This window comes from Scyliorhinus torazame, chromosome 2 (assembly GCF_047496885.1).
Source record: "Scyliorhinus torazame isolate Kashiwa2021f chromosome 2, sScyTor2.1, whole genome shotgun sequence".
Lineage (NCBI taxonomy): Eukaryota > Metazoa > Chordata > Chondrichthyes > Carcharhiniformes > Scyliorhinidae > Scyliorhinus > Scyliorhinus torazame.
This window is the reverse complement of record NC_092708.1, coordinates 123,838,573-123,860,962: the sequence shown is the minus strand read 5'-3', so window position 1 is coordinate 123,860,962 and position 22,390 is coordinate 123,838,573. Positions and strand designations below refer to the sequence as shown.

At 46.5% G+C, this 22,390-nt stretch overlaps 2 protein-coding genes across 3 annotated transcripts in view; one reads left to right on the top strand and one right to left on the bottom strand.

The window, feature by feature from the left end:
- scrn3 (secernin 3) overlaps nt 1-10,047 on the bottom strand; it is a 61,762-nt gene extending 51,715 nt beyond the window's left edge. For both annotated transcript variants that reach the window (XM_072476323.1, XM_072476331.1), the window contains exon 1: nt 9,889-10,047. The gene's annotated coding sequence lies outside the window, so the exon portion shown is untranslated. The remainder of the gene's footprint in view (nt 1-9,888) is intronic.
- Nucleotides 10,048-10,256: 209 nt separating this feature from the next.
- The window catches only part of cir1 (corepressor interacting with RBPJ, CIR1), an 86,918-nt gene continuing 74,784 nt past the window's right edge, over nt 10,257-22,390 (top strand). Inside the window, exons 1-2 of the mRNA XM_072476343.1 lie at nt 10,257-10,407; nt 15,365-15,459. Coding sequence (XP_072332444.1) covers nt 10,336-10,407; nt 15,365-15,459 — 167 coding nt within the window. The 5' untranslated portion in view covers nt 10,257-10,335. The remainder of the gene's footprint in view (nt 10,408-15,364; nt 15,460-22,390) is intronic.

The following is a 22,390-nucleotide window of genomic DNA, read 5'->3' as shown; positions in this document are numbered from 1 at the left end:
ACCCATCCTTTCCTTAGTCTAACCTGATCCGCCAACTTCAGGTGCGTCTCCTGGAGCATAAAGAGACTGAAGGCGGACGTAGTTAAGTGCGCAAACACCCTTGCCCTCTTAATCGGCCCATTTAAACCTCTCACATGCCACGTGATCAGCCGGGTTGGGGGGCCATTTACCCCCCCCCCCCCCCCCCACCCCCCACCCCCGTCGAACTAGCCATTCCCTTTTTTAAACCATCTCCTTATCCAGGTCTCACGCACCCATCTGTCCCCCAGACGGCGCCCTCCCGTCCCAACCACCTCGTCTCGTATCAGCTCCCCCTTACTTTCAGCAGCAGCAACCCAGTTCGTCCCCCCCCCCCAGCTTGATTACTCCCCCCATATTGCTTCCGGAAAAATTCTGCACTTTTAGCACAAGGAAAAATAAAATAGAAGTAAAGCTTGAAAACTAAATCACCAGGCGTAGACCCAGGATGAGTGGAATAACTTTTTTATTTTATTCTTTTCTCATTTTATTCCTTTCTCAGAGTTACAAAGCACATTTGCAGATTGGACAGGGCAAGCACTTAATCCACCTCCTTGCTTGCTCCAAAAAGCAATTCAAATTCAAATTGAATTCAATTCATGGTTCCCACAAGAGAGACATACACAATCCAAGATGACGAGAGCAGGCATTACATCTGATCTTGAGTTTGATCCTACACTTGATCTTCGCCAAAAGGCAGCTCGGAGTTTGTACAAGCCCTGATTCTCAGCTGGGTGGCACATGAGCATATCACACAGTGTCCACAAGTTTCTTCAAAGCAAGCATTGCCGCATTTTTGTGTGCAATGATAGTAAAAAAAAGACAGAGCAGAGCAGTCTGAACAGAGCGGTTCTGAAACGGAATGACATTTGAACAGAATGATTTAGTTGGGAATTTGGATACAGTGGAAATTCAGAGAAGTGGGAGAAGGACCTAATATATAAAATCAATATATATATAAATGACTGAGGACTATAGATATTAAGAGTTAAGTTACAGCTACAGGAGCTGAATGTGAGGGAGCATCAGGGTGGAGGAGAGCACTCCCAACACTCAATGGCACCGGAAGAGCTAACATCAATTTTTGAAAAGTGACACCAGGACAAGGGAGAGAGCAGGCTGTTAGGTACTGGGCAAGTTTTTTTTAAATTCATTCACGGGATGTGTGTGTCGCTGGTTAGGCCAGCATTTATTGTCCATCCCTAGTTGCCCTTCAGAAGATGGTGGTGAGTTGCCTTCTTGAACCGCTGCAGTCCTTCAGGTGTAGGTACACCCACTGGGCTGTTAGGGAGGGAATTCCAGGAATTTGTCCCAGTGACAGCGAAGGAACTGCGATATATCTCCAAGTCAGGGTGGTGAGTGACTTGGAGGAGAACCTCCAGGTAGTGGAGTTCCCAGGTATCTGCTGCTCTTGTCTGTCTAGATGATAGTGGTTGTGGGTTTTGTCCACTTTAAAGGTTCATTAAGTTAAAGGTAAGAATCTGAGCTTTAAAAAAAAAAACTGAAACAAATTTCTACTGTGCATAAATTTAAGTTAAGAGTCTTTTAACTAAAATTATGGCAGGGGAGCTCAAATCCCTCACCTCCGACACCCAGGCTGAGCGCCGTTTAGCAATGGTCTCCACAAATGTGGGCCAGGTGGAATGGCACTTGGGAGAGGGTATCCCATGATGGGGATCTCCCAGGTGATCAGAGGCCCTGGATGGTCGGCCTCTGTGCAGGGTGGTACCCTGGCACTGCTGACAGTGCAACTGCCAGGGTGCCAGGCTGGTGGTGCCCTGGTGGCATCTTGCCCATGCCAGGGAACAGGCCGGAAGGTGCCCTGCCCTTTTGAGGACCCCCTAATCAATAAGTCGGAGTGGTCCATTGGTCACATTGGAGGTCGAGAGATCGGGGTGCCATATTAAAATGGCGCCCTGATCTCTTCCTGCACTGGCGTGTTGAGCTCCTCAGTGCAGGAATTGAAGGGAAGTGCAGTCTCAGCAGGGCCTTCTTCGCCCCAAGCGCCTGGAAACGCCCCGCTAAACGCGCCCACAATGGAACTTTTTTCCCCGTTAAATCGTGGCCCAGAACTCAGTAGGATTTAAGGCTGTTATCATAGAATTTACAGTGCAGAAGGAGGCCATTCGGCCCATCGAGTCTGCACCGGCTCTTGGAAAGAGCACCCTACCCAAGGTCAACACCGCCACCCTATCCCCATAACCCATTAACCCCACCCTAAGGGCAATTTTGGACACTAAGGGCAATTTATCATGGCCAATCCACCTAACCTGCACATCTTTGGACTGTGGGAGGAAACTGGAGCACCCGGAGGAAACCCACGCACACACGGGGAGGATGTGCAGACTCCGCACAGACAGGAAGGGACAAAGATCTTAGAATCTCTCCAGTGCAGAAGGAGCTCATTTGGCCCACCGGTTTGCACCAATCCTCTTAAAGAGCACTCTACTAAGGCCCACTCCCCCACCCTATCCCTGTAAATCCACCTAACCTATTCATCCCTGGACGCTAAGGAGCAATTTAGCATGGCCAGTCCACCTAACCTGCAGGTCTTTGAACTGTGGAAGGAAACCGGAGCACGCGGAGGAAACCCATGCAGACATGGTAGAGTCGCCCAAAGCTGGAATTGACCCCGGGTCTCTGGCGCTGTGGGGCAGCAGTGCTAACCACTGTGCCGCATCTGGACCGGAATTAAAAGTTCTGAATTGGAAGAAGGCCAATCGTAATAGGATAAGACAGGATCTGACCAAAGTCGACTGAGAGCACCTACTTGTAGGAAAATCTACATCAGAGCAATGGGATTCATTCAAAAAGGAAATAGAGAGAGTACAGGACTAGTGTTCCCATAAAGGTGAAGGGTGGGATCAACAAGTCCAGAGAACCCTGGATGTCAAGGGATATGCAGGGTTAGGAAAAACAAAAGGACGCTTATGAAAGATATCGAGGGCTCAAAACAGGAGAAGCCCTAGAGGAGTCTAGAAAGTGCCGGGGTTTACTTAAAAAATAAATTACTGGACAGCATGGTGGCACAGTGGTCAGCAGTGCTGGCTCACGGCGCTGAGGACCCGGTTCGATCCCGACCCTGTGTCACTGTCAGTGTGGAGTTTGCACATTCTCCCTGTGTCTGTATGGGTCTCACCCCACAACCCAAAGATGCGCAGGTAGATGGATTGGTCGTGCTATATTGCCCATAATTGGAAACATTTTTTAAAAACAAAAAAAATGGTATTAGAAGAGTGAAGAGGGGGCATGGAAAAACACTGGAGGGGAAAATGCAAAAGTGTTTTACAAGTATATTAAGGGCAAGAAGATGGCCAGATAAAGAGTAGGGCCCATTAGGGACCAACATGGCAATCTGTGTGTGGAGTCGGAAGACATAGGTGAGGTTTTAAATTAGTACTTTGCAGCTGTGTTCATTATGGAAAAGAACAATGTAGTTACAGAAATCAAGGAGAGGACTGTGATGTACTTTAAGAATTAACAAATTGAGAGGGAGGAGTTATTAACGGTTTTAGCAGGCTTAAAAGTGGATAAATCCCCAAGCTCAGATGAGATATATCCCAGGCTGTTATGGGAGGCAAGGGAAGAAATTGCTGAGGCTCTGACAATAATTTTCAAATCCTCTCTGGCCACAGAAGAGGTGCTAGAGAACTGGAGGACAGCTAATGTGGTACAATTATGCAAGAAGGGTGGTAGGGATAAACCAGGAAATTACAGGCCACTGCGTGTAACTTCAGTGGTAAGGAAACTATTGGGAAAAATTCTGAGGGAAAGAATTTATCTCCACTTGGGGAGGCAAAGATTAATCAAGGATAGTCGGTATAGCTTTGTCAAGGGGAGATCATGTCTTACAACTTTGACTGAATTTTTCAAGGAGGTGAATAGGTGTGTAAATTAGGGTAGTACAGTTGATGTGGTCTGCATGGACATCAGTAAGAGTTTGGACAAGGTCTTGCATGGGAGACTGGTCAAGAAGCTAACAGCCATGGGATCCAGGGCAAATTGGCAAATTGGATCCAAAATCAGCTTTGTGGCAGGAGGCAGAAGCTGTTGGTTGAAGGTTGTTATTGTGACTGGAAGACTGCGTCCATTGGTGTTCTGCAGGGATTGGTGCTGGGTCCCTTGCTCTTTGTAGTATGCATTAATGATCTGAACATGAATGTAGGAGATATGATCGTAAGTTCACAGATGACACAAAAATTGGTGTGGTAAATATTGAGGAGGAAAGCCTTAGTTACAGGACAATGTAGATGGATTGGTTAGAACATAGAATATACAGTTCAGAAGAACATACAGTGCAGAAGGTGGCCATTCTGCACCGACCCATTTAAGCCCTCACTTCCACCCTATCTCCGTAACCCAATAACCCTTCCTAATCTTTTTTGGTCACTAAGGGCAATTTATCATGGCCAATCCACCTAACCTGGATGTCTTTGGACTGTGGGAGGAAACCGGAGCACTCAGAGGAAACTCACGCAGACACGGGGAGAACATGCAGACTACGCACAGACAGTGACCCAGCGGGGAATCGAATCTGGGACCCTGGCGCTGTGAAGCCACGGTGCTATCCACTTGTGCTACCGCACTGCCCTAGATGGGCAGAACAGTGATAAATGGAATTTAAACTTGAAAATTGTGAGGTTATGCAACCTGGGAGGATTAACAAAGCAAAGGAATACACAACGAATGGGATCAGAGGGACCTTGGTGCACATGTCCATAGATCCCTGAAGACAGTAGGACAGTTAGATAAGGTGGTTAAGAAGGTATATGGGCCTGTTTGTGTTTCAGTGTCTCCTTATCTTTATTCCGCGGTCCTTTTTTAAACGGGTCAACAAAGTGATCATTGGCTTTGTACGGGCGGGCAAGACCCCGCGAGTAAAGAGGGGGATGCTCGAGCGGAGACGGGGAAAGGGCGGACTGGCGCTGCCAAATTTCAGTAACTACTATTGGGCGGCGAACATAGCCATGATCAGGAAGTGGGTGGTAGGTGGAGGGTCAGCATGGGAGCATATGGAGGCAGCTTCATGTAAGGGCACCAGCTTAGGGGCGTTGATAACGGTGCCTCTGCCATTCCCGCTGGCACAGTACTCCACCAGCACCGTGGTGGTGGCGGCTCTGGGGGAGGCATGTGGGAGCAGAGGAAGCATCAGTTTGGTCTCCAATTTGTAATAATCACCAGTTTACCCAGGGAAGGATGGATGGGGGTTTCGGAGATGGCAGAAAGCAGGGATTGAGAGGATGGGGATATGTTTATCGAGGGGATCTTTCCTAGCTTGAGGGAGCTGGAGAAGAAATTTGGATTGGCGAGGGGAAACAAATTCAGGTACCTTCAGGTGCGTGACTTCCTACGCAGGCAGGTTTCAACCTTCCCGCTCCTACCACCAAGAAGGATACAGGACAGGGTAGTTTCCAGAGGGTGGTTGGGAGAAGGAAGGATCTCTCGACATTTACAAGGAACTTATGGGGTCAGAGGAGACGCAGACTGGGAGCTGAAGCGCAAGTGGGAAGAGGAGTTGGGAGGAGAGTTAGGGGATGGTCTATTGGCGGACGCGTTGAGTAGAGTCAATGCGTCCACAACATGTGCCAGGCTCAGCCTGATACAATTCAAGGTTGTTCACAATTCAAGGTCGTTCACCAAGCTCACATGAGAGTAGCCCGGATGAGCAGGTTCTTTGGGGTAGAAGATAGGTGTGCAAAGTGTGCGGGAGGGCCAGCGAACCATGTCCACATGTTCGCAACATGTCCAAAGCTTAGGGGATTCTGGCAGGGGTTTGCAGATGTCACGTCCACGGTGTTAAAAACAAGTGTGGCACTCAGAGGTGGCGATTTTCGGGGTGTCGGAAGATCCGGGAATCCAGGAGAAGAAAGAGGCAGAAGTTCTGGCCTTGCTTCCCTGGTAGCCCGGAGTCGGATATTATTAGCTTGGAGGGACTCAAAGCCCCCGAAGTCGGAGACCTGGCTATCGGATATGGCTAGCTTTCTCTGTTTGGAGAAAATCAAGTTCGCCTTGAGAGGGTCAATGTTAGGGTTCGCCCGGAGGTGGCAACCGTTCGTCGACTTCTTTGCGGAAAATTAATCATCAGCAGAAGGGGAGGGGGGTAGTTTAGCTCAGAGTAGGCGGTTAATAAAGGTGGGACCTCGAAGGGGGGGAAGACGGCTTTTGCACTATGTTTATAGATTCATGTATATTGTTTATTTTGTTGTCGCTGTAAAACCAAAAATTACCTCAATAAAATGTTTATTAAAAAAAAGTATACGGGATATTTGCCTTTATTAGACGAGGCATAAAATATAACACCTGGGAGGTTATGGTGGAGCTGTATAAAACACTGGTTAGGCCACAGCTGGAGTACTGTGTGCAGTTCTGGTCACCACCCTATAGGAAGGAAGTAATTGGACTTCCGGGTGCGGCGATGACCAGCTGAGTCGCACGTTTCGGCAGCTCCCTGTGAAACGGACTTTTGGGCTCTTGATAGGAGCCCCAACGGCAATTTTGACGGCTAAAAACACTGTGCGGTAAACCAGAAGGGAATCCCCCCTGGATACGGATGGAAAAAGGAGGAGAGAGTGGCCAGATTGCAGTGGATCCTTTAGAACAGCGGCAAGGAAGGCAAGCAAAAACCAAGATGGCGTCGGAAGGTGGCAGTTTAACATGGGGCCCTGAACAACAGGAGTTCTTGAAATGCTGTGTGGAAGAGATCAAAAAGGAAATGAAGAAAGAGCTGTTGGCCCCGATACTACAGGCGATCGAAGGGCTAAAGGAGGAACAAAAGACCCAGGAGCGGGAGCTTCGGGTCGTGAAGGCAAAGGCAGCCGAGAATGAGGACGACATACAGGGCCTGGTGGTGAAGACGGAGACGCAGGAGGCACATCAGAAACGATGTGTGGAAAGGTTGGAGGCACTGGAAAACAACGCAAGGAGGAACAACCTGAGGATTCTTGGTCTTCCTGAAGGTGTGGAGGGAGCGGACGTCGGGGCATATGTGAGCACGATGCTGCACTCGTTAATGGGAGCGGAGGCCCCGGCGGGTCCGTTGGAGGTGGAGGGAGCATACCGAGTGATGGCGCGAGGACCGAGAGCAGGAGAAATTCCCAGAGCCATAGTGGTGAGATTCCTCCGTTTTAAGGATAGAGAAATGGTCCTTAGATGGGCGAAGAAAACTCGGAGCAGTAAATGGGAGAACGCGGTGATCCGCGTTTATCAAGACTGGAGTGCGGAGGTGGCGAGAAGGAGGGCGAGCTTTAATCGGGCCAAGGCGGTGCTTCATAAAAAGAAGATAAAATTTGGAATGCTGCAACCGGCAAGACTGTGGGTCACATATCGAGGGAGGCACCACTACTTTGAGACGGCGGATGAAGCGTGGACTTTTATTGTGGAAGAAAAACTGGAATGAGCGGGTTATTAAAAAGAACGTTCGAACAAAGTGGTGGGGCGAATGTGGGGGGCAAAGAGGGGTTTTATGTACTAATCCTGCGATGTGGTAACTTTTCTCTCTCCCACAGGTGGTGATGGGGGGAGGAGGGGAGGTGGAGGAGATGGGGCGTTGGCCATTGGGGACGGGGCCAAGGGAGAAGCGCCGGCTTGGTTCCCGCGCTATGATAATCATGGCGGGAATAGAGAAGCAGGAAGGAGGGGGCGTCGCACGGTGCGAGCCGAGGTCACGGGGGGAAGCCGAGGTCAGCCAGAGTTTGCTGACTTCTGGGAGCAACATGGGGGGAGTAATTACGCTAGCGGGGGATCTAGCGGGGGGGGGGGGTGGGAGGGGGGAATTACTGGGATGCTGCTGCTGGGGAGAGGGGGGAGCTGGTATGGGAGAGGATGGGCGGGGGGGGCACCGCCTGGGGGAGATACAGCTGCGTGGGAACCGGGTGAGGAGCTGGAAAAAGGTGATGGCTAATCGACAAGGGGGGGGTAGGAAGCCCCCCAACTCGGCTGATCACGTGGAACGTGAGAGGGCTGAACGGGCCGATAAAGAGGGCACGGGTACTCGCACACCTTAAGAAACTTAAGGCAGATGTGGTTATGTTACAGGAAACGCACCTGAAACTGATAGACCAGGTTAGGCTACGCAAAGGATGGGTGGGGCAGGTGTTCCATTCGGGGCTAGATGCGAAAAACAGGGGGTGGCTATATTAGTGGGGAAGCGGGTAATGTTCGAGGCAAAGACTATAGTGGCGGATAACGGGGGCAGATACGTGATGGTGAGTGGCAAACTACAGGGGGAGACGGTGGTTTTGGTAAACGTATATGCCCCGAACTGGGATGATGCCAATTTTATGAGGCGGATGCTAGGACGCATTCCGGACCTAGAGATGGGAAAGCTGATAATGGGGGGTGGGGGGGGGGGGGGGAGGGGTGGGGGGGGAGGGGTGGGGGGGGGAGGGGTGGGGGGGGGGAGGGGTGGGGGGGGGAGGGGTGGGGGGGGTGGGGGGGGGGAGGGGTGGGGGGGAGGGGTGGGGGTGGGGGGGGGAGGGGTGGGGGGGGTGGGGAGGGGTGGGGGGGTGGGGGGGGTGGGGGGGTGGGGGGGGAGGGGTGGGGGGGGGAGGGGTGGGGGGGGAGGGGTGGGGGGGGAGGGGGGGGAGGGTGGGGGGGGAGGGGTGGGGGGGGGTGGGGAGGGGTGGGGGGGGTGGGGAGGGGGGGGGGGTGGGGGGGGTGGGGGGGGGTGGGGGGGGGTGGGGGGGGTGGGGGGGGGTGGGGGGGGTGGGGGGGGGGTGGGGGGGGGTGGGGGGGGGGGGAGGGGGGGGGTGGGGGGGGGGGAGGGGGGGGGTGGGGGGGGGGGGTGGGGGGGGTGGGGGGGGGTGGGGAGGGGTGGGGGGGGTGGGGGGGGGGTGGGGAGGGGTGGGGGGAGGGGTGGGGAGGGGGGGGGGGTGGGGGAGGGGGGGGGGGGTGGGGAGGGGTGGGGGGGGGGGTGGGGAGGGGGGAGGGAGAGGAGGAACCAGAGGGACTCTCAGGGTTGTTAATATATACTGTATAGTATGTATAGGTCGTTGCTACAGATAATTATATATTGGACTGTTAAATTATATTTTTGGAGAGTGTTACTTGTGACAAGGCAGTTGCCAATTAGGGCTAGTTTTCATTTTTGTTATTTATTATTTATTCATTTTTTGTTTATAAAATAGGTCATTGTTATTTGTGTTGTTATAATATTGTGTAAAGGATGCACAATGTACTGTGTTGGTTGACCAAAAATTTTCAATAAAATATTTAATTTACAAAAAGGAAGGAAGTAATTGCACGATAGAGGGTCCAGAGGAGATTCACCAGGATTTTGCCTGGGCTGGAGCGTTTCAAGAGAGACTGGATAGACTGGGGTTGTTTTCCTTGGAACAGGGAAGGCGAAGGGGACCTGATTAGTGTATAAAATTATGAGGGGCATGACTGGATGGATAGGAAAAAACCTTTCTCCTTAGTAAAGAGGTCAATAACCAGGGGGCATAGATTTAAGGTAAGGGGCAGAAGGCTTAGAGGGGACGTGGGAGGAAAAACCTTTTCAGCCAGAGGGTAGTTGGAATCTGGAACTCGTTGCCTGAAAGGCAGGATCCCTCACAATATTTACAATGCATTTAGATGAGCACTTGAAATGCCACAACATACAAGGTTACAGGTTAAGTGTTGGAAAATGGGATTAGAGTGGATAGGTGCTTGATGGCCAGCGAGGACACGAGGGGCCCCAAGGGCCTCTTTCCATGCTGTAAAAACGCAATGGCTCGAAATAATAATTTATTACACGAACACACTTTGAGTAGCACTTGGGTTTATTTCTCCTGGAGACACTGATTAAATCTCAAATGTCACACTATTAGTTGAGAATCAAAATATAATCCTGTGGGGAAGTTGAATCTCGGTGTATAATAACGTACTTACATTTGTACAGCACCTTGAGACGAGGCGTTGTTGAACAGTCAGATTGGGCCTTGTGTTTGTTTCACCCTTTGAGAGGAAAGGAAGGAGCTCTCGGTGTTTTGGTTGCTGCCGTCAAGCGGGTTAATCTATCACTTCCGGGGTTCCCAATTCCACTTTAATGAGAATTTTCACATTCGGAATTGGCGGAACCACCGGTTTTACCGAATCCAAACGGATTAGTCAGAGAGTTCCCTCCGTCCACACACGGCCGCTGTCCAAGCGGCGTTGCTGTGGGAATCTGTCGGGAGCTGGAGCTCCCTCACTGCCCTTGAGCGCCTTCACTAAAGAGCCCGGCCTGGACACACCCCTTTGCACCGCCAGGCCCGCTCCGGCGGCTGTTTGTCACCCCGTCCCCCGGAGGAACCCGACCGCCAGGCGCGCGACGGTTGTGGAGCGATTCCCGTCAACATGGGGAAATCATTCGCCAACTTCATGTGTAAAAAGGATTTCCATCCGGCCTCCAAATCCAACATCAAAAAGGTGAGCGGCGAGACACGGCGTTCGCCATAGAAGCCCCCGGGGGGGGGGGGGGGGGGGGGGCACTGAGGCCGGGGTTTGTTTGGGGGGACTGGGGTTTTTGTAGGGGGGTGAACTGGGGTCCTGAACCTGGTGTTGGGGAAGGGGCGGGGTGAGGGGGTAGCAGGATAACTGGGTTGATGTTGGCTTGGTTTGGGAGTAATTGGCTATATGTGGCTTATTGTGAACAGGGATAACAGTGAAAAACCTTCCCTTCTGTTTTTCTCAAACTTTATACTCCAAAATCGCTCAATTTTATTAACACAGCATTTGAACATCAACGAGAGATATGTAGTTGCTTTAAAAGTGAACAAGTACATCATTCACCAAATCAGTCAATAGTTTGACAAATACAGATGGGCCTGTCAGCTGTTTCGTGAGCAGTTAGGATGGAATTCCGTAAATAACTTACATTCATATAGCGTCTATAACATTAAAAAGTTCAAATGCGCTTCACAAGTGCATTATAATGCAAAAAATTGTACTGAGCCACATGAGACATTGGGACAATCGTGGCAGATAACATTTGTGCCACACAAGGGATAATCTAACCGTTTCTCCTATACGTTCAACAAACAGCCTTATCATTGAGCCCCCAGCAACAACGTTCAGTGCGATCACCATTCACTAAAAAAACTAACTTTTTTTAAACAATATTGTCACAAGGAGGCTTACATTCACACTGCAACAAAGTTACTGTCAAAAGTCCCTAGTCGTCACATTCCACCGCCTGTTCAAGTACACAGAGGGAGAATTCAGAATGTCCAAATTACCTAATAGGACATCTTTTGGGACTTGTGGGAGGAAACCGGAGCACCCGGAGGAAACCCATGCTGACAAGGGGAGAATGTGCAGACTCCACACAGACAGTGACCCAAGCCGAGGATCGAACCAGGGACACTGGAGCTGTGAAGCAACCGTGCTAATAACTGTGCTGCCCACAATTGATTAGCCATCTGAATTCTGTGGCTGCAAGAGTAGGTCAGAGACTCTGAATTTACATCAAGTAACTTATTCACCTCCTGACTCTTAAAAGCCTGCCCACCAACTACTAGGCATAAGTCAGAAGGGTAGTGGAATATTCTTCCCTTGTGTTATGGGCCAGGGTTCAGAGAACCCCAAAGTGCATCGTGGAGTTCACCTGACCCACAACTTTTAATAGATTGTGGTATGGGAGCACACGGCCCACTCTACAGGTGTGGTACAGCAGAAATTGAAAAGTTTTTTAAAGCAAAACAATGTTTATTCCATGAACTCAAGTTAACCTTTTTAAAACATACAGTGAACATCTTAGCAACCATCAATTCAAATACAACCCCCCAAAGAATACAACACTAAGTAATCCTTAATAGCTTCCCAAACAACATCCAGAAGACAAAACAAACACCTTTGAACAGAAGCACATTAGGTTTACATTCACTACTGAGAACATTTATAATTCTGAATTCACCAAATGATCAAGAGATAGTCTTTTCATGGCAGAGAGATCAACAGTGCACCCGCTCTGTCTGGCTTCAGCTCCAACACCACTGAAAACTAAACTAAAACACACCCTGCCGCAAACAGCCTAAAACAAAAGTAAAAAGCTGACAGCCCAGCTCCATCCACACTCTGACATCACTGATAAACAGCCATTTCTTAAAAGTACATTACTTAGGCACCCATTTCTTAAAGGTACTCTCACATGACACCTCCCCCCAAGAAAAAAAGTAAACCATCAACTTCAAGATGGTTTCATTTTTCACCTTTTCACTATCCTTTAAGGATAGTTTGAAAAATGTTGGCAAAGCATATTGAGGAACAGGGCAGGTGATGTTGGAAACCCTTATGCAGTCAATTGAGGAGGCACTTGCCCCGTTTCAGAAGCTGGAAATAACCTTGGAGGCGGTGAAGAAGCGTGGAGAGGTGCTGAAGGGTGTGGAGGTGGCATTGTCGCGGCATGGTGATCGAATCACCTTTGGAAGCTGAGAGGCTGCTGGTGGAGAAGAGGAACAAGACCCTGAGGGGAAAGGTGGATGACTTGGAAAACAGATGAGGCAGAACCTCAGAATCGTGAGGTTGCTAGAGGAGGTGGAGGGTCTGAAGCCAACTGAGTACTTTACTCCGATATTTGCCAAGCTTTTGTGGAGGGGGAGCAGGTCAATGTCCTCTCCAGAGTTAGACCGAGTATTCCAGCGGACGCCTCTGGCGAATGAGTCGCCACAGGCGGTGATTATTGGATTCCACAGCTTCCAGGAGAAGGAGTGGGTTCTGCAATGGGCCAAAGTGAATCAGGACTCGAGGTGGGAAGGAAGCATTGTCAGGATATATCAAGATAGTGGAGTTGGCGAAGCGGCATGCAGCGTTTAATAAGGCAGAGTCAGCACAATTCAGGAGTGGAGTCAGATTTGGAGTGGTGTACCCGGTGAGGCTGAGTGGCTTTTCGGTCGAAAGATAATCTTTTCAATACTCTGAGGAGGTGGAGGCTTTTGTCAAGGAGCATGGACTTGGACTTGATTGAATGGATTTGATTTGGACTTTAATGGGGACAGTTGCAAGGGGTTGGTTTGAGATGTGTTGTAGTTTGTATCTGCTGTATGTTTGTAATTGAGGGGGCTCCGGTTGTCGGGGATAGTAGTCAGGGTAACAGTATGGGGAATATATGGACCCCAGGGGAAGCATTGTAAGGGTGTTGGGCTTTGGTTACTCTTCCGCAGCTGGAACGGGCTGAGGAGCGTCATTTTCCTTTCTTCTTTGAGCATACACCCTGGTGGGGATTACTGTTACTAGCTTTAAAGTTTCAGCTAGTGAACGGGAGTGAGGGGGTGGGGGGTGGGGGGGGTGGGGGGGTGCTGCAGCATGTTGGCCCTGCTTGGACAAGATTCAGTATTTGTTAGGTGGGGGGAGGAAGAGAGAGAGAGGAGGGAGTTGTTTCTCTGGAAAGCTGCTTTCAGGTTTATGGAGGGGATGGGTGGGGGGAGAGGGGTAGGGATCTGACTGGGGTTAAGGGCCTAAGTCTCGCCCGAAGGGCAGGGTTGGTGTCTGCCTTTGGTGGCTCCTGGGCCCGGGCTTACCAGAAGTGGCGATTTTGTTTCGGGGTGGGGGGGAGGGCTTGTGGCTTTTGGATTTCCTTTGGAAACAAAGTTGAAAATGTAGTTTTTAGGCAGCCAGATCACCAACAACCTGTCCTGGTCCACCCATGCCGACACTATAGTTAAGAAAGCCCACCAACGGCTCTACTTTCTCAGAAGACTAAGGAAATTTGGCATGTCAGCTACGACTCTCACCAAATTTTACAGATTCACCATAGAAAGCATTCCTTATGGTTGGATCACAGCTTGGTCTGGAGCCTGCTCTGCCCAAGATCACAGGAAACTACAAAATGTCGTCAATGTAGCCCAATCCATCACGCAAACCAGCCTCCCATCCATTGACTCTATCTACAATTCCCTCTGCCTCAGAAAGGCAGCCAGCATAATTAAGGACCCCACGCACCCTGGACATACTCTCTTCCACCTTCTTTCGTCAGGAAAAAGATACAAAGGTTTGAGGTCACGTACCAACCGACTCATAAACAGCATCTTTCCTACTGCCATCAGACCTTTGAATGGACCTACCTCGTATTAAGTTGATCTTTTCTCTACACCCTAGCTATGACTGTAACATTACATTCTGCAGTCTCTCCTTCCTTCCCTATGTACGGTATGCGTTGTCTGTATAGCATGCAAGAAATGATACTTTTCACTGCATACTAATAACATTTTTTTATTTTCGCAAGTCTGAGGTTACTGTGAAAAGCCCCTATTCGCCACATTCCGGTGCCTTTTCGGGTACGCTGGTACGGGAATTGAACCCGCGCTGCTGGCCTTATTCTGTTTCACAAACCAGCTGTCTAGCCCACTGAGCTAAACCAGGCAATACTAATACATGTGACAATAATAAATCAAATCAAAATCTTTTTTTTTCTTAAGGGTAGAGGTTTGTAAATGGTATTTTGTTTGGTATGGATTTGTTTATTTTGTGTTTTATAAAATGAAAACTTTAGGAAAAATATATTTTTTTAAATTTGTAACATCTGACTGAGCAGAAAAATTATACTACTGAAAAGAAGAGGAAACCAAGCAACTAAAAGTTGAATCTTGCTACCCGCTAAGAGAACCATTTCAAAAGCGATAAATGCTGTCTTCGGTTCTGTTAGCACCTTCAAACCCAGCTGAAGCAATATTTGTATTGCATGTCCCCTCACTGAGGCAAATGCTGATTGTCATCTCTGTTACACACACTTCTTCCCCCCCCCCCCCCCCCTTCCATCTTCTCTCCAATATTGTCAGTATTCCCTTCCCTTCTTCCTGCCACACACTTCCCACTCAACTCCCTTTATCCCGCCATGCTTTCCTAACCCATGCTACCACCTTCTCTTCCCTCGCCTTGGAATTAGACAAAATACTTTCTAATGTAAATATATGTTTATTATCTCATTGGTTAGATTAATCATTTATTGTTTACTTAAATTCACTTAATATTTTAACCTAATAAAAAATTATGGGTGGCATTTACCGGCTGTACATTCCGGCGGGAACTAACGGTCCCACACCGGCACACTGGTTTCCCGGCGATGACGGGTGCTGTCACCTGAAATTCCGTTGACAATGCCGGGGTCAGTAAATCCTGCTGCCAGGCTGCCTCCGCTGCCAAAAAACACATGGGATGGTTGCTAAATCCGCCCAACATATTTTAAATGATGCTCTCCTGCTTTTGAAGATTCAGTGAGATTTCATTGAGACATATAATAAATAATGACCTCCACAGTAAAGGAGCCTCTAGGCAACAGTGATCATAACTGATGGGAATTTCTATTGTGTTTGGAGGTGAGAAATGTGGATCTAAGTATTTAAATACAAAAAGTGACATTGTGACTAAGTTTGCATATATCTATTTTGAGGTGTGGATGGCAGAACAAAAAATATCATATGAGAAAAAGAAACAAGAAGAACTAATGCAACAGTATGTGAAAGAGCAAGAAGTATATGATAACAGGTATGAAACTATCTGTTTTACTTATTTTTTGATGTCTTTTATTAGTGCAAACAAATATTTTTATTTTACTCTTGAGGCTTTCCACCTTTCTTTCTGCCCTTTACCCAACCCAATTTTATATATCTGAAACGGATGGGGATGGAAAGCAACTTGAGACATACTTTCTACTCGTTGCCTCGTAGATGTTTTCTGTGGCTAAAATATGTGTCTTTGCACATAGTAAATATATGCAAAAAGGAAAACGTAGCCTCTGTAATTCCTGCCATTTGTACTTTTGGAACACAGGTCACAAGGGTCCTGTTACCAGAGGAGACCTAGCATGGAAATTGAGGGACGTGTACTACTGTTCAGTGCAGCTGTATACAAATCCCATTTGTGAAACTGAAAGACCCTCATTCTACCTCACCATCTACCCAGGTGGTCAGGAAGCATTCTCTCATATGTAAATATTACTGGCTTTAGAAGGGCATCCGGATCCCCACCCACCAGAGAGGAAATCAATTAGGTTAAAGTGATGTCCTTACCTGAGAAAGGACATATTGGCACTGGAGGGAGTGCAGAGGAGATTCACTAGGTTGATCCCAGAGTTGAGGGGATTAGATTATGACGAGAGGTTGAGTAGACTGGGACTGTACTCATTGGAGTTTTGAAGGATGCGGGGGGATCTTATTGAGACATATAAACTTACAAAGGGAATAGATAGGATAGATGAGGGCAGGTTGTTTCCACTGGTCGGGGAAAGCAGAACTAGGGGGCATAGCCTCAAAATAAGGGGAGGTAGATTTAGGACGGAGTGTAGGAGGAACTTCTTCACCCAAAGGGTTGTGAATCTCTGGAATTCCTTGCCCAGTGAAGCAGTTGAGGCTCCTTTAAACGTTTTTAAGAAAAAGATAGATGCCTTTCTAAAGAATAAAGGGACTTGGGGATATGGTGTAAGGGCCGGAGAGTGGAGCTGAGTCCACAAAGATCAGCCATGATCTCATTGAATGGCGGAGCAGGCTCGAGGGGCCAGAATGCCTACTCCTGTTCCTAGTTCTTCTGTTCTTATAAAACAGTGATGGGCAACCTAGGTTAGTGAGTGGGCCGCATGAGTGGTCCTTCTTCATCTAAGTGCACCACAAAATTGAAATAAGGCTTTTTCACTAGCCATGACCCCATGAATAAGGGTAAATATAGTTAATACATGCTGAACATTTCCTAAGTTATAGAAAATGCTTAAATCATTTTATTAATTGAACTAGCATCAGCTTCAAATGGTAAAAACAAACAAAATATTTACACTTTGGATGCAAAGGGAGCACGTGGCCTTCACAGTCCATGTTGTGTGCAATCAGCATTCCTCACTTGACTTGCCCTTACTTTACCTGCATATCACTTCATTCATACCAGTAGGAAACAACTCGTGGACAGGAAATCAGTGGGATGGCAATCCTGCATGTAGGCAACAGTCAGCAAAATGTCTCTCGGGCTGCACTCAGAACCCAGATGGGTCACGTGGTCCCCAGGCCACAGGTTGCCCGCCACTGACTTAAAATAAAAGGGTTTACACAGGTCTAAAATCCTTTTTACCTATTTGGGTGCAGACAGAATTGATGTGTTAATGAACCAGGCATCCTTATTATTTTGCACAGTCAGTTTTAATTTGGCACCCAATATCCTCTGCGAAATCCAGCAAAAGAGCAGGCTGAAAATGAGATTAACAAATTCTAACATAGCAAAGCAGGGACTACAAATCAAATTTAAATTATTGTGCAGAAAGCAAAGTAAAGATTGGGACATACACTTGTTGTTAAAAGAGAAACGTAAATCTGTTTATTATTTACGAAAATCTACAATTTTGAAATATTCTGAGGGAATGAATGAAATTTTCAGGGCTAGAGAGGCTGTTTAGGAGCAACTTTGACTTGGTACGCTATTAAATGCTCTCACATCTGATAAACAATGATAAACATTTTAATTGGTTTAGTTTTTACAGCCAGAATCTTGTGTAAATATTTGACACTTATGACATCAGTCTTTCTGTTTATGCCATCTTTGAAGACTTCATCTTGTGGAAGAACAGGACGTTGCTGACATCAACCTTTGAATTGCCATGTTAAACTCTGCATCTGCAAATGCCAGAAGCTGTTGTCAGTTTTACCATATAATAACGGCAAGCACTGACAGCCTTGCTATTATTGCTAGCCCTGATTCTGGACCATTATCTCACTTCAGACTACCAGTAGGCTGGCATAACAAAAGCCAAGTAGTCTGCGGATGCTGGAAATTTGAAATAAAAACAAATGCTCGCAAAACCCAGCAGGTCTGGCATCATCTGTGGAGAGAGAAGCAGAGTTAATGTTGTGAGTCTGTATGATTTCAGAGCTGAAGAGAGGTAGAAATGTGATGGGTTTTATATTGTTGAAGAGCGAGACTGGAGCAAATTAAGAGGTAAGGAATAAATAAAAGCGAAGGAGAGATTCGATAAAGGTGCCATGGATGGACTACAGGAAGTGGTAGTGTTATGGGAGAGGTGTTTTCAGAACCCCAAAATGTATCCTGGAGTTCAACCAACCTCCCCCTTTAATGTATTGTTGCTTTTCTGAGCACACAGCTTGTTCTCCAGGTGTGATACAGCAATTATGGACAAATGGATGTTTCAAACACAACAATGTTTATTCCATGAACTCAACTTAACCTTTTAAATAAGCATTGGATCACTTAACACCCCTTACTTCAAAGATAACCCCGAAAATAATACACTACCCATTCTTGCAAACTATTCTTTTAACCTCCAAAATACTTCAACCCTTCAAAAATAGGAGCACAACAGGTTACATTCAATATATTTATAGTCTTTGGATTTGCAGAAATCACCAGACCAGCTCTTTTCCTTCCTGCTGCTCTCAGCAAACCAGAAAGGCACTTTTCAGCTGCTCTCTCAAACTGAAACTTCAAAATGGCTGAGCTAAAGGCCCAGCTCCACCCACACTCTGACATCACTGCATTCCTTAAAGGTACATTGCTTAAACATCCATTTCTTAAAGGCACTCTCACATGACATCTCCCCCCAAGATAAAAAAATAAACCATCAACTTCAAGATGATTTTATTTTTCACTTTTGCACCATCCACTAAGAAATGCACACAGTAAATATACATTTTCATTTAAAGAAAACAACACACTCAAACAGGAATAATAATATAGTCCATTTTTCTTCCTCCAACCGAAAACCTTCTCGATTGATCACATTCGTGACAAAGCATCAGCTATCACATTTTCCCGTCCTGCCACATGTACTATTTTTACATGAAATGGCTGTAACAATAAACTCCAGCGAAACAGCCTTGCATTGTTATTCCGGAATCACTCCAAAAACGTCAACGGATTGTGACCAGTATATATAACGGTGTCAGATGGTTTGCTGGTCACATAAATGTGAAAATGTTGCAAAGCCAGCACCAAACTCAAAGCCTCCTTCTCAATCGTCGAATACTTTTTCTGATGAGAATTCAATTTCTTTGAAAAATAACCAACAGGCCGCTCGAGCCCTTCGTCGTCGTCTTGTAGAAGCACCGCACCTACGCCCACATCGCTCGCATCAACAGCCGCTTTGAATGGTTTGGTATAATTTGGGATGACTAACACAGGAGCAGTGGTTAACACAGCCTTCAGGCCGTCAAATGCCTGTTGACACTCCGCTGTCCACTGGAATTTGTTACGCTTCTTGAGCAAGTCCATCAGTGGAGCGACCACACTGCTAAAATTTGGTACAAATTTCCGGTAAAATCCACTCATACCAAGAAATCGCATTATTTCCCGTCGCGTCAGGGGGATCGGAAACTCCCCAATAACTTTCGTTTTCAGATCCCGTGGGACCATTCGACCCTGTCTGATTGTATGGCCAAGGAACGTGACTTGGGCTTTTCGAAATTCACTTTTGACAAGGTTCATCACCAAACCCGGCTCCTGAAGTCGATCGAATAACTCCCTCAGATGTTTTAAATGTTCTTTCCATGTCTGACTGAAAACTACCAGATCGTCGATGTATACCGCACAATCGGGTAATCCTGAAACGACTGTATTAGTTAACCGTTGAAATGTTGCAGGGGCGTTTTTCATGCCGAATGGCATAGCTTTGAACTGGTATATGCCATCTGGAGTCACGAAAGCTGAAATTTCCTTCGCCCTTTCAGATAAAGGTAAGTGCCAGTAACCTTTCAGTAAATCCAATTTGGAAATAAAAGCGGATTGTCCCACTTTCTCAATGCAATCCTCCAAACATGGGATAGGATAAGACTCCGTTCTTGTAACTGCATTCACCTTTTGATAGTTCACACACAACCGTTGGGTACCGTCTGGTTTAGGTACCATCACTATGGGTGAGCTCCATTGGCTGCAACCCACTTCAATTATGCCATTTTTAAGCATACTCTCAATCTCTTTGTTAACCTGCGTCAATTTTAAAGGATTAAGTCTATATGGATGTTGTTTGATAGGAACAGCATTTCCCACATCTGCATCATGTACAGCCATGTTAGTACTTCCCAATTTATCTCTACAAACTTGCCCATGTGATATCATTAACTCTTTCAGGTCAGTTTGTTTTTCCTCTGGAAGGTGACTTAACAATTCATCCCAATTTTTAAGAACATCCTCATTTTCCAATTTAATTTGAGGTATGTCAAATTCACAGTCATCTGGATTTGGTTCTTCACTTTGAGTTAGAATCATTAAAAGCTCCTTTTTCTCTCCTTCCCTTTCAAAGTACCTTTTAAGCATATTCACATGACACACTCGGTGAGTCTTCCTTCTATCTCGTGTTCTTACCACATAATTCACCTCACTTAATTTCCTTTCAATCTGATATGGTCCACAAAACCTAGCTTTTAAAGGCTCACCTACCACTGGTAACAACACTAAAACTTTATCCCCACTGGCAAAACTACGAACTTTGGATTTCTTGTCCGCTACCTGTTTCATCACATTTTGTGCAACTTTCAAATGTTGTCTAGCCAATTCACCTTCTCTATTTAATCATTCCCTAAAATTTGACACGTAATCCAATAGTGTAATTTCCGATTTCTCATCCACCAATTTTTCCTTAATCAGTGTAAATGGTCCTCTTACCTCATGACCAAAAATTAGTTCAAAAGGACTAAATTTGGTAGACTCATTAGGTGCATCCCTAATTGCAAACAATACGAATGGAGTTCCTTTATCCCAATCCTCTGGATAATCTTGACAATATGCCCTCAACATTGTCTGTAATGTGTGATGCCACCTTTCTAACGCTCCCTGCGATTCTGGATGGTACGCAGTTGATTTAAATTGTTTAATTCCTAAGCCATCCATAACTTCTTTGAATAACTTTTGAAGCAAAATTTGATCCTTGATCCGATTGAATTTCTGTGGGTAGTCCATATCTAGTAAAGAATTTAAGTAACTCCTCCACAATCCTTTTGGCTGTAATATTATGTACTGGAATGGCCTCTGGAAACCTAGTAGACACATCCATTGTAGTCAAAAGATATTGATTCCCACTTTTGGTTTTAGGAAGCGGTCCTACACAATCAATTATGACCCTCGTAAAAGGTTCCTCAAATGCTGGAATGGGTATTAAGGGCGCTGGTTTTATCACTGCTTGAGGTTTCCCTATCACTTGGCATGTGTGACATGATTGACAAAATTTAACTACATCTTTATGTAGTCCAGGCGAATAAAAATGTTTCTGGATTTTAGCTTGAGTTTTCCTTACTCCCAAATGACCTCCCACTGGTACCTCATGTGCAACTCGCAACACCTCCTTTCCATACCCTACCGGCAATACTACTTGATGAACTTCTGCCCACTTTTCATCCGCCTGCATGTGTACAGGTCTCCATTTTCTCATCAAGACATCACTTTTACGATAATAACACTCTGGTATACTCTCAGATTCCTCTTCCGTATATGCTTTCTGATACATCCGTTTTATTTCTACACCTTTCTGTTGTAACTCAGCGAAATGTCCTGAGCTAAAAATATCCGCCTCATCCTCCACCTGTTCTTGTTCTTTTTCAACCATCTGATCAAAAATCGTTTCTGATAATTACATTTCAACTTCATCTTCACTCTTTGATTTCTCCTCTTGTCTTAACCTGTGACTTTGCGACCTTGTTACTACACAATCTGGAAAAATCCCAGGCTATTCGTCCTTCAATACTTTAGTTGACAGATTTTCCACTGGCTTATCAACCATAGTAGGCATCACTCCCACCTGCGATCCAGCTATATCATTACCCAAGATAAACTGTATTCCTGGACAAGATAATTTCTCTGTTACTCCTACCACTTCACCACTCTTCACTGGACTTCCCAACCTTACCTTATATAATGGAATGCTACTCCTCTCAGCCTGAATTCCATATATCACCACCTTTTCTGGCAACATACTTCCCAAACTACATAATTCCTCATCTCTTACCATTAAAGATTGACTAGCCCCTGTATCTCTTCAAATTGTGACTTCTTTACCTGCTCCTCCTGATACAAATGAGTAAGCTTTACCCACACAAGTAAATTCTTTAAAGACATTGGCACCTTCTAAACAATTACTTCTTGAACAGGCTGTACAATCGTTTGCACCTCCTTCGCTTCCCTTGGGCTTTCCTTTACCACTCTAACAAATCTCACTGTCTTATCCTGTTTTACCACATCAGCCTTTCCAGTGCTTTTCTTCAACCACCAACACTGTGACTTTACATGGCCTAGTTTATTACAGTGAAAACATTTGAAACTTTTCATTTCCACCCTCCTGGATTTCTTTTTTAATCTGAGGTATACTCTCCTTATTGTCTCCCATCAGATCACCTTTACCTTTACCACTTGAGTATTTCTCATGTCCCTAGTTTCTAGCCCCCACCGGCTAAAACTGATGTTGGAAACCAATCTTTGATTTATGAAGTAATTC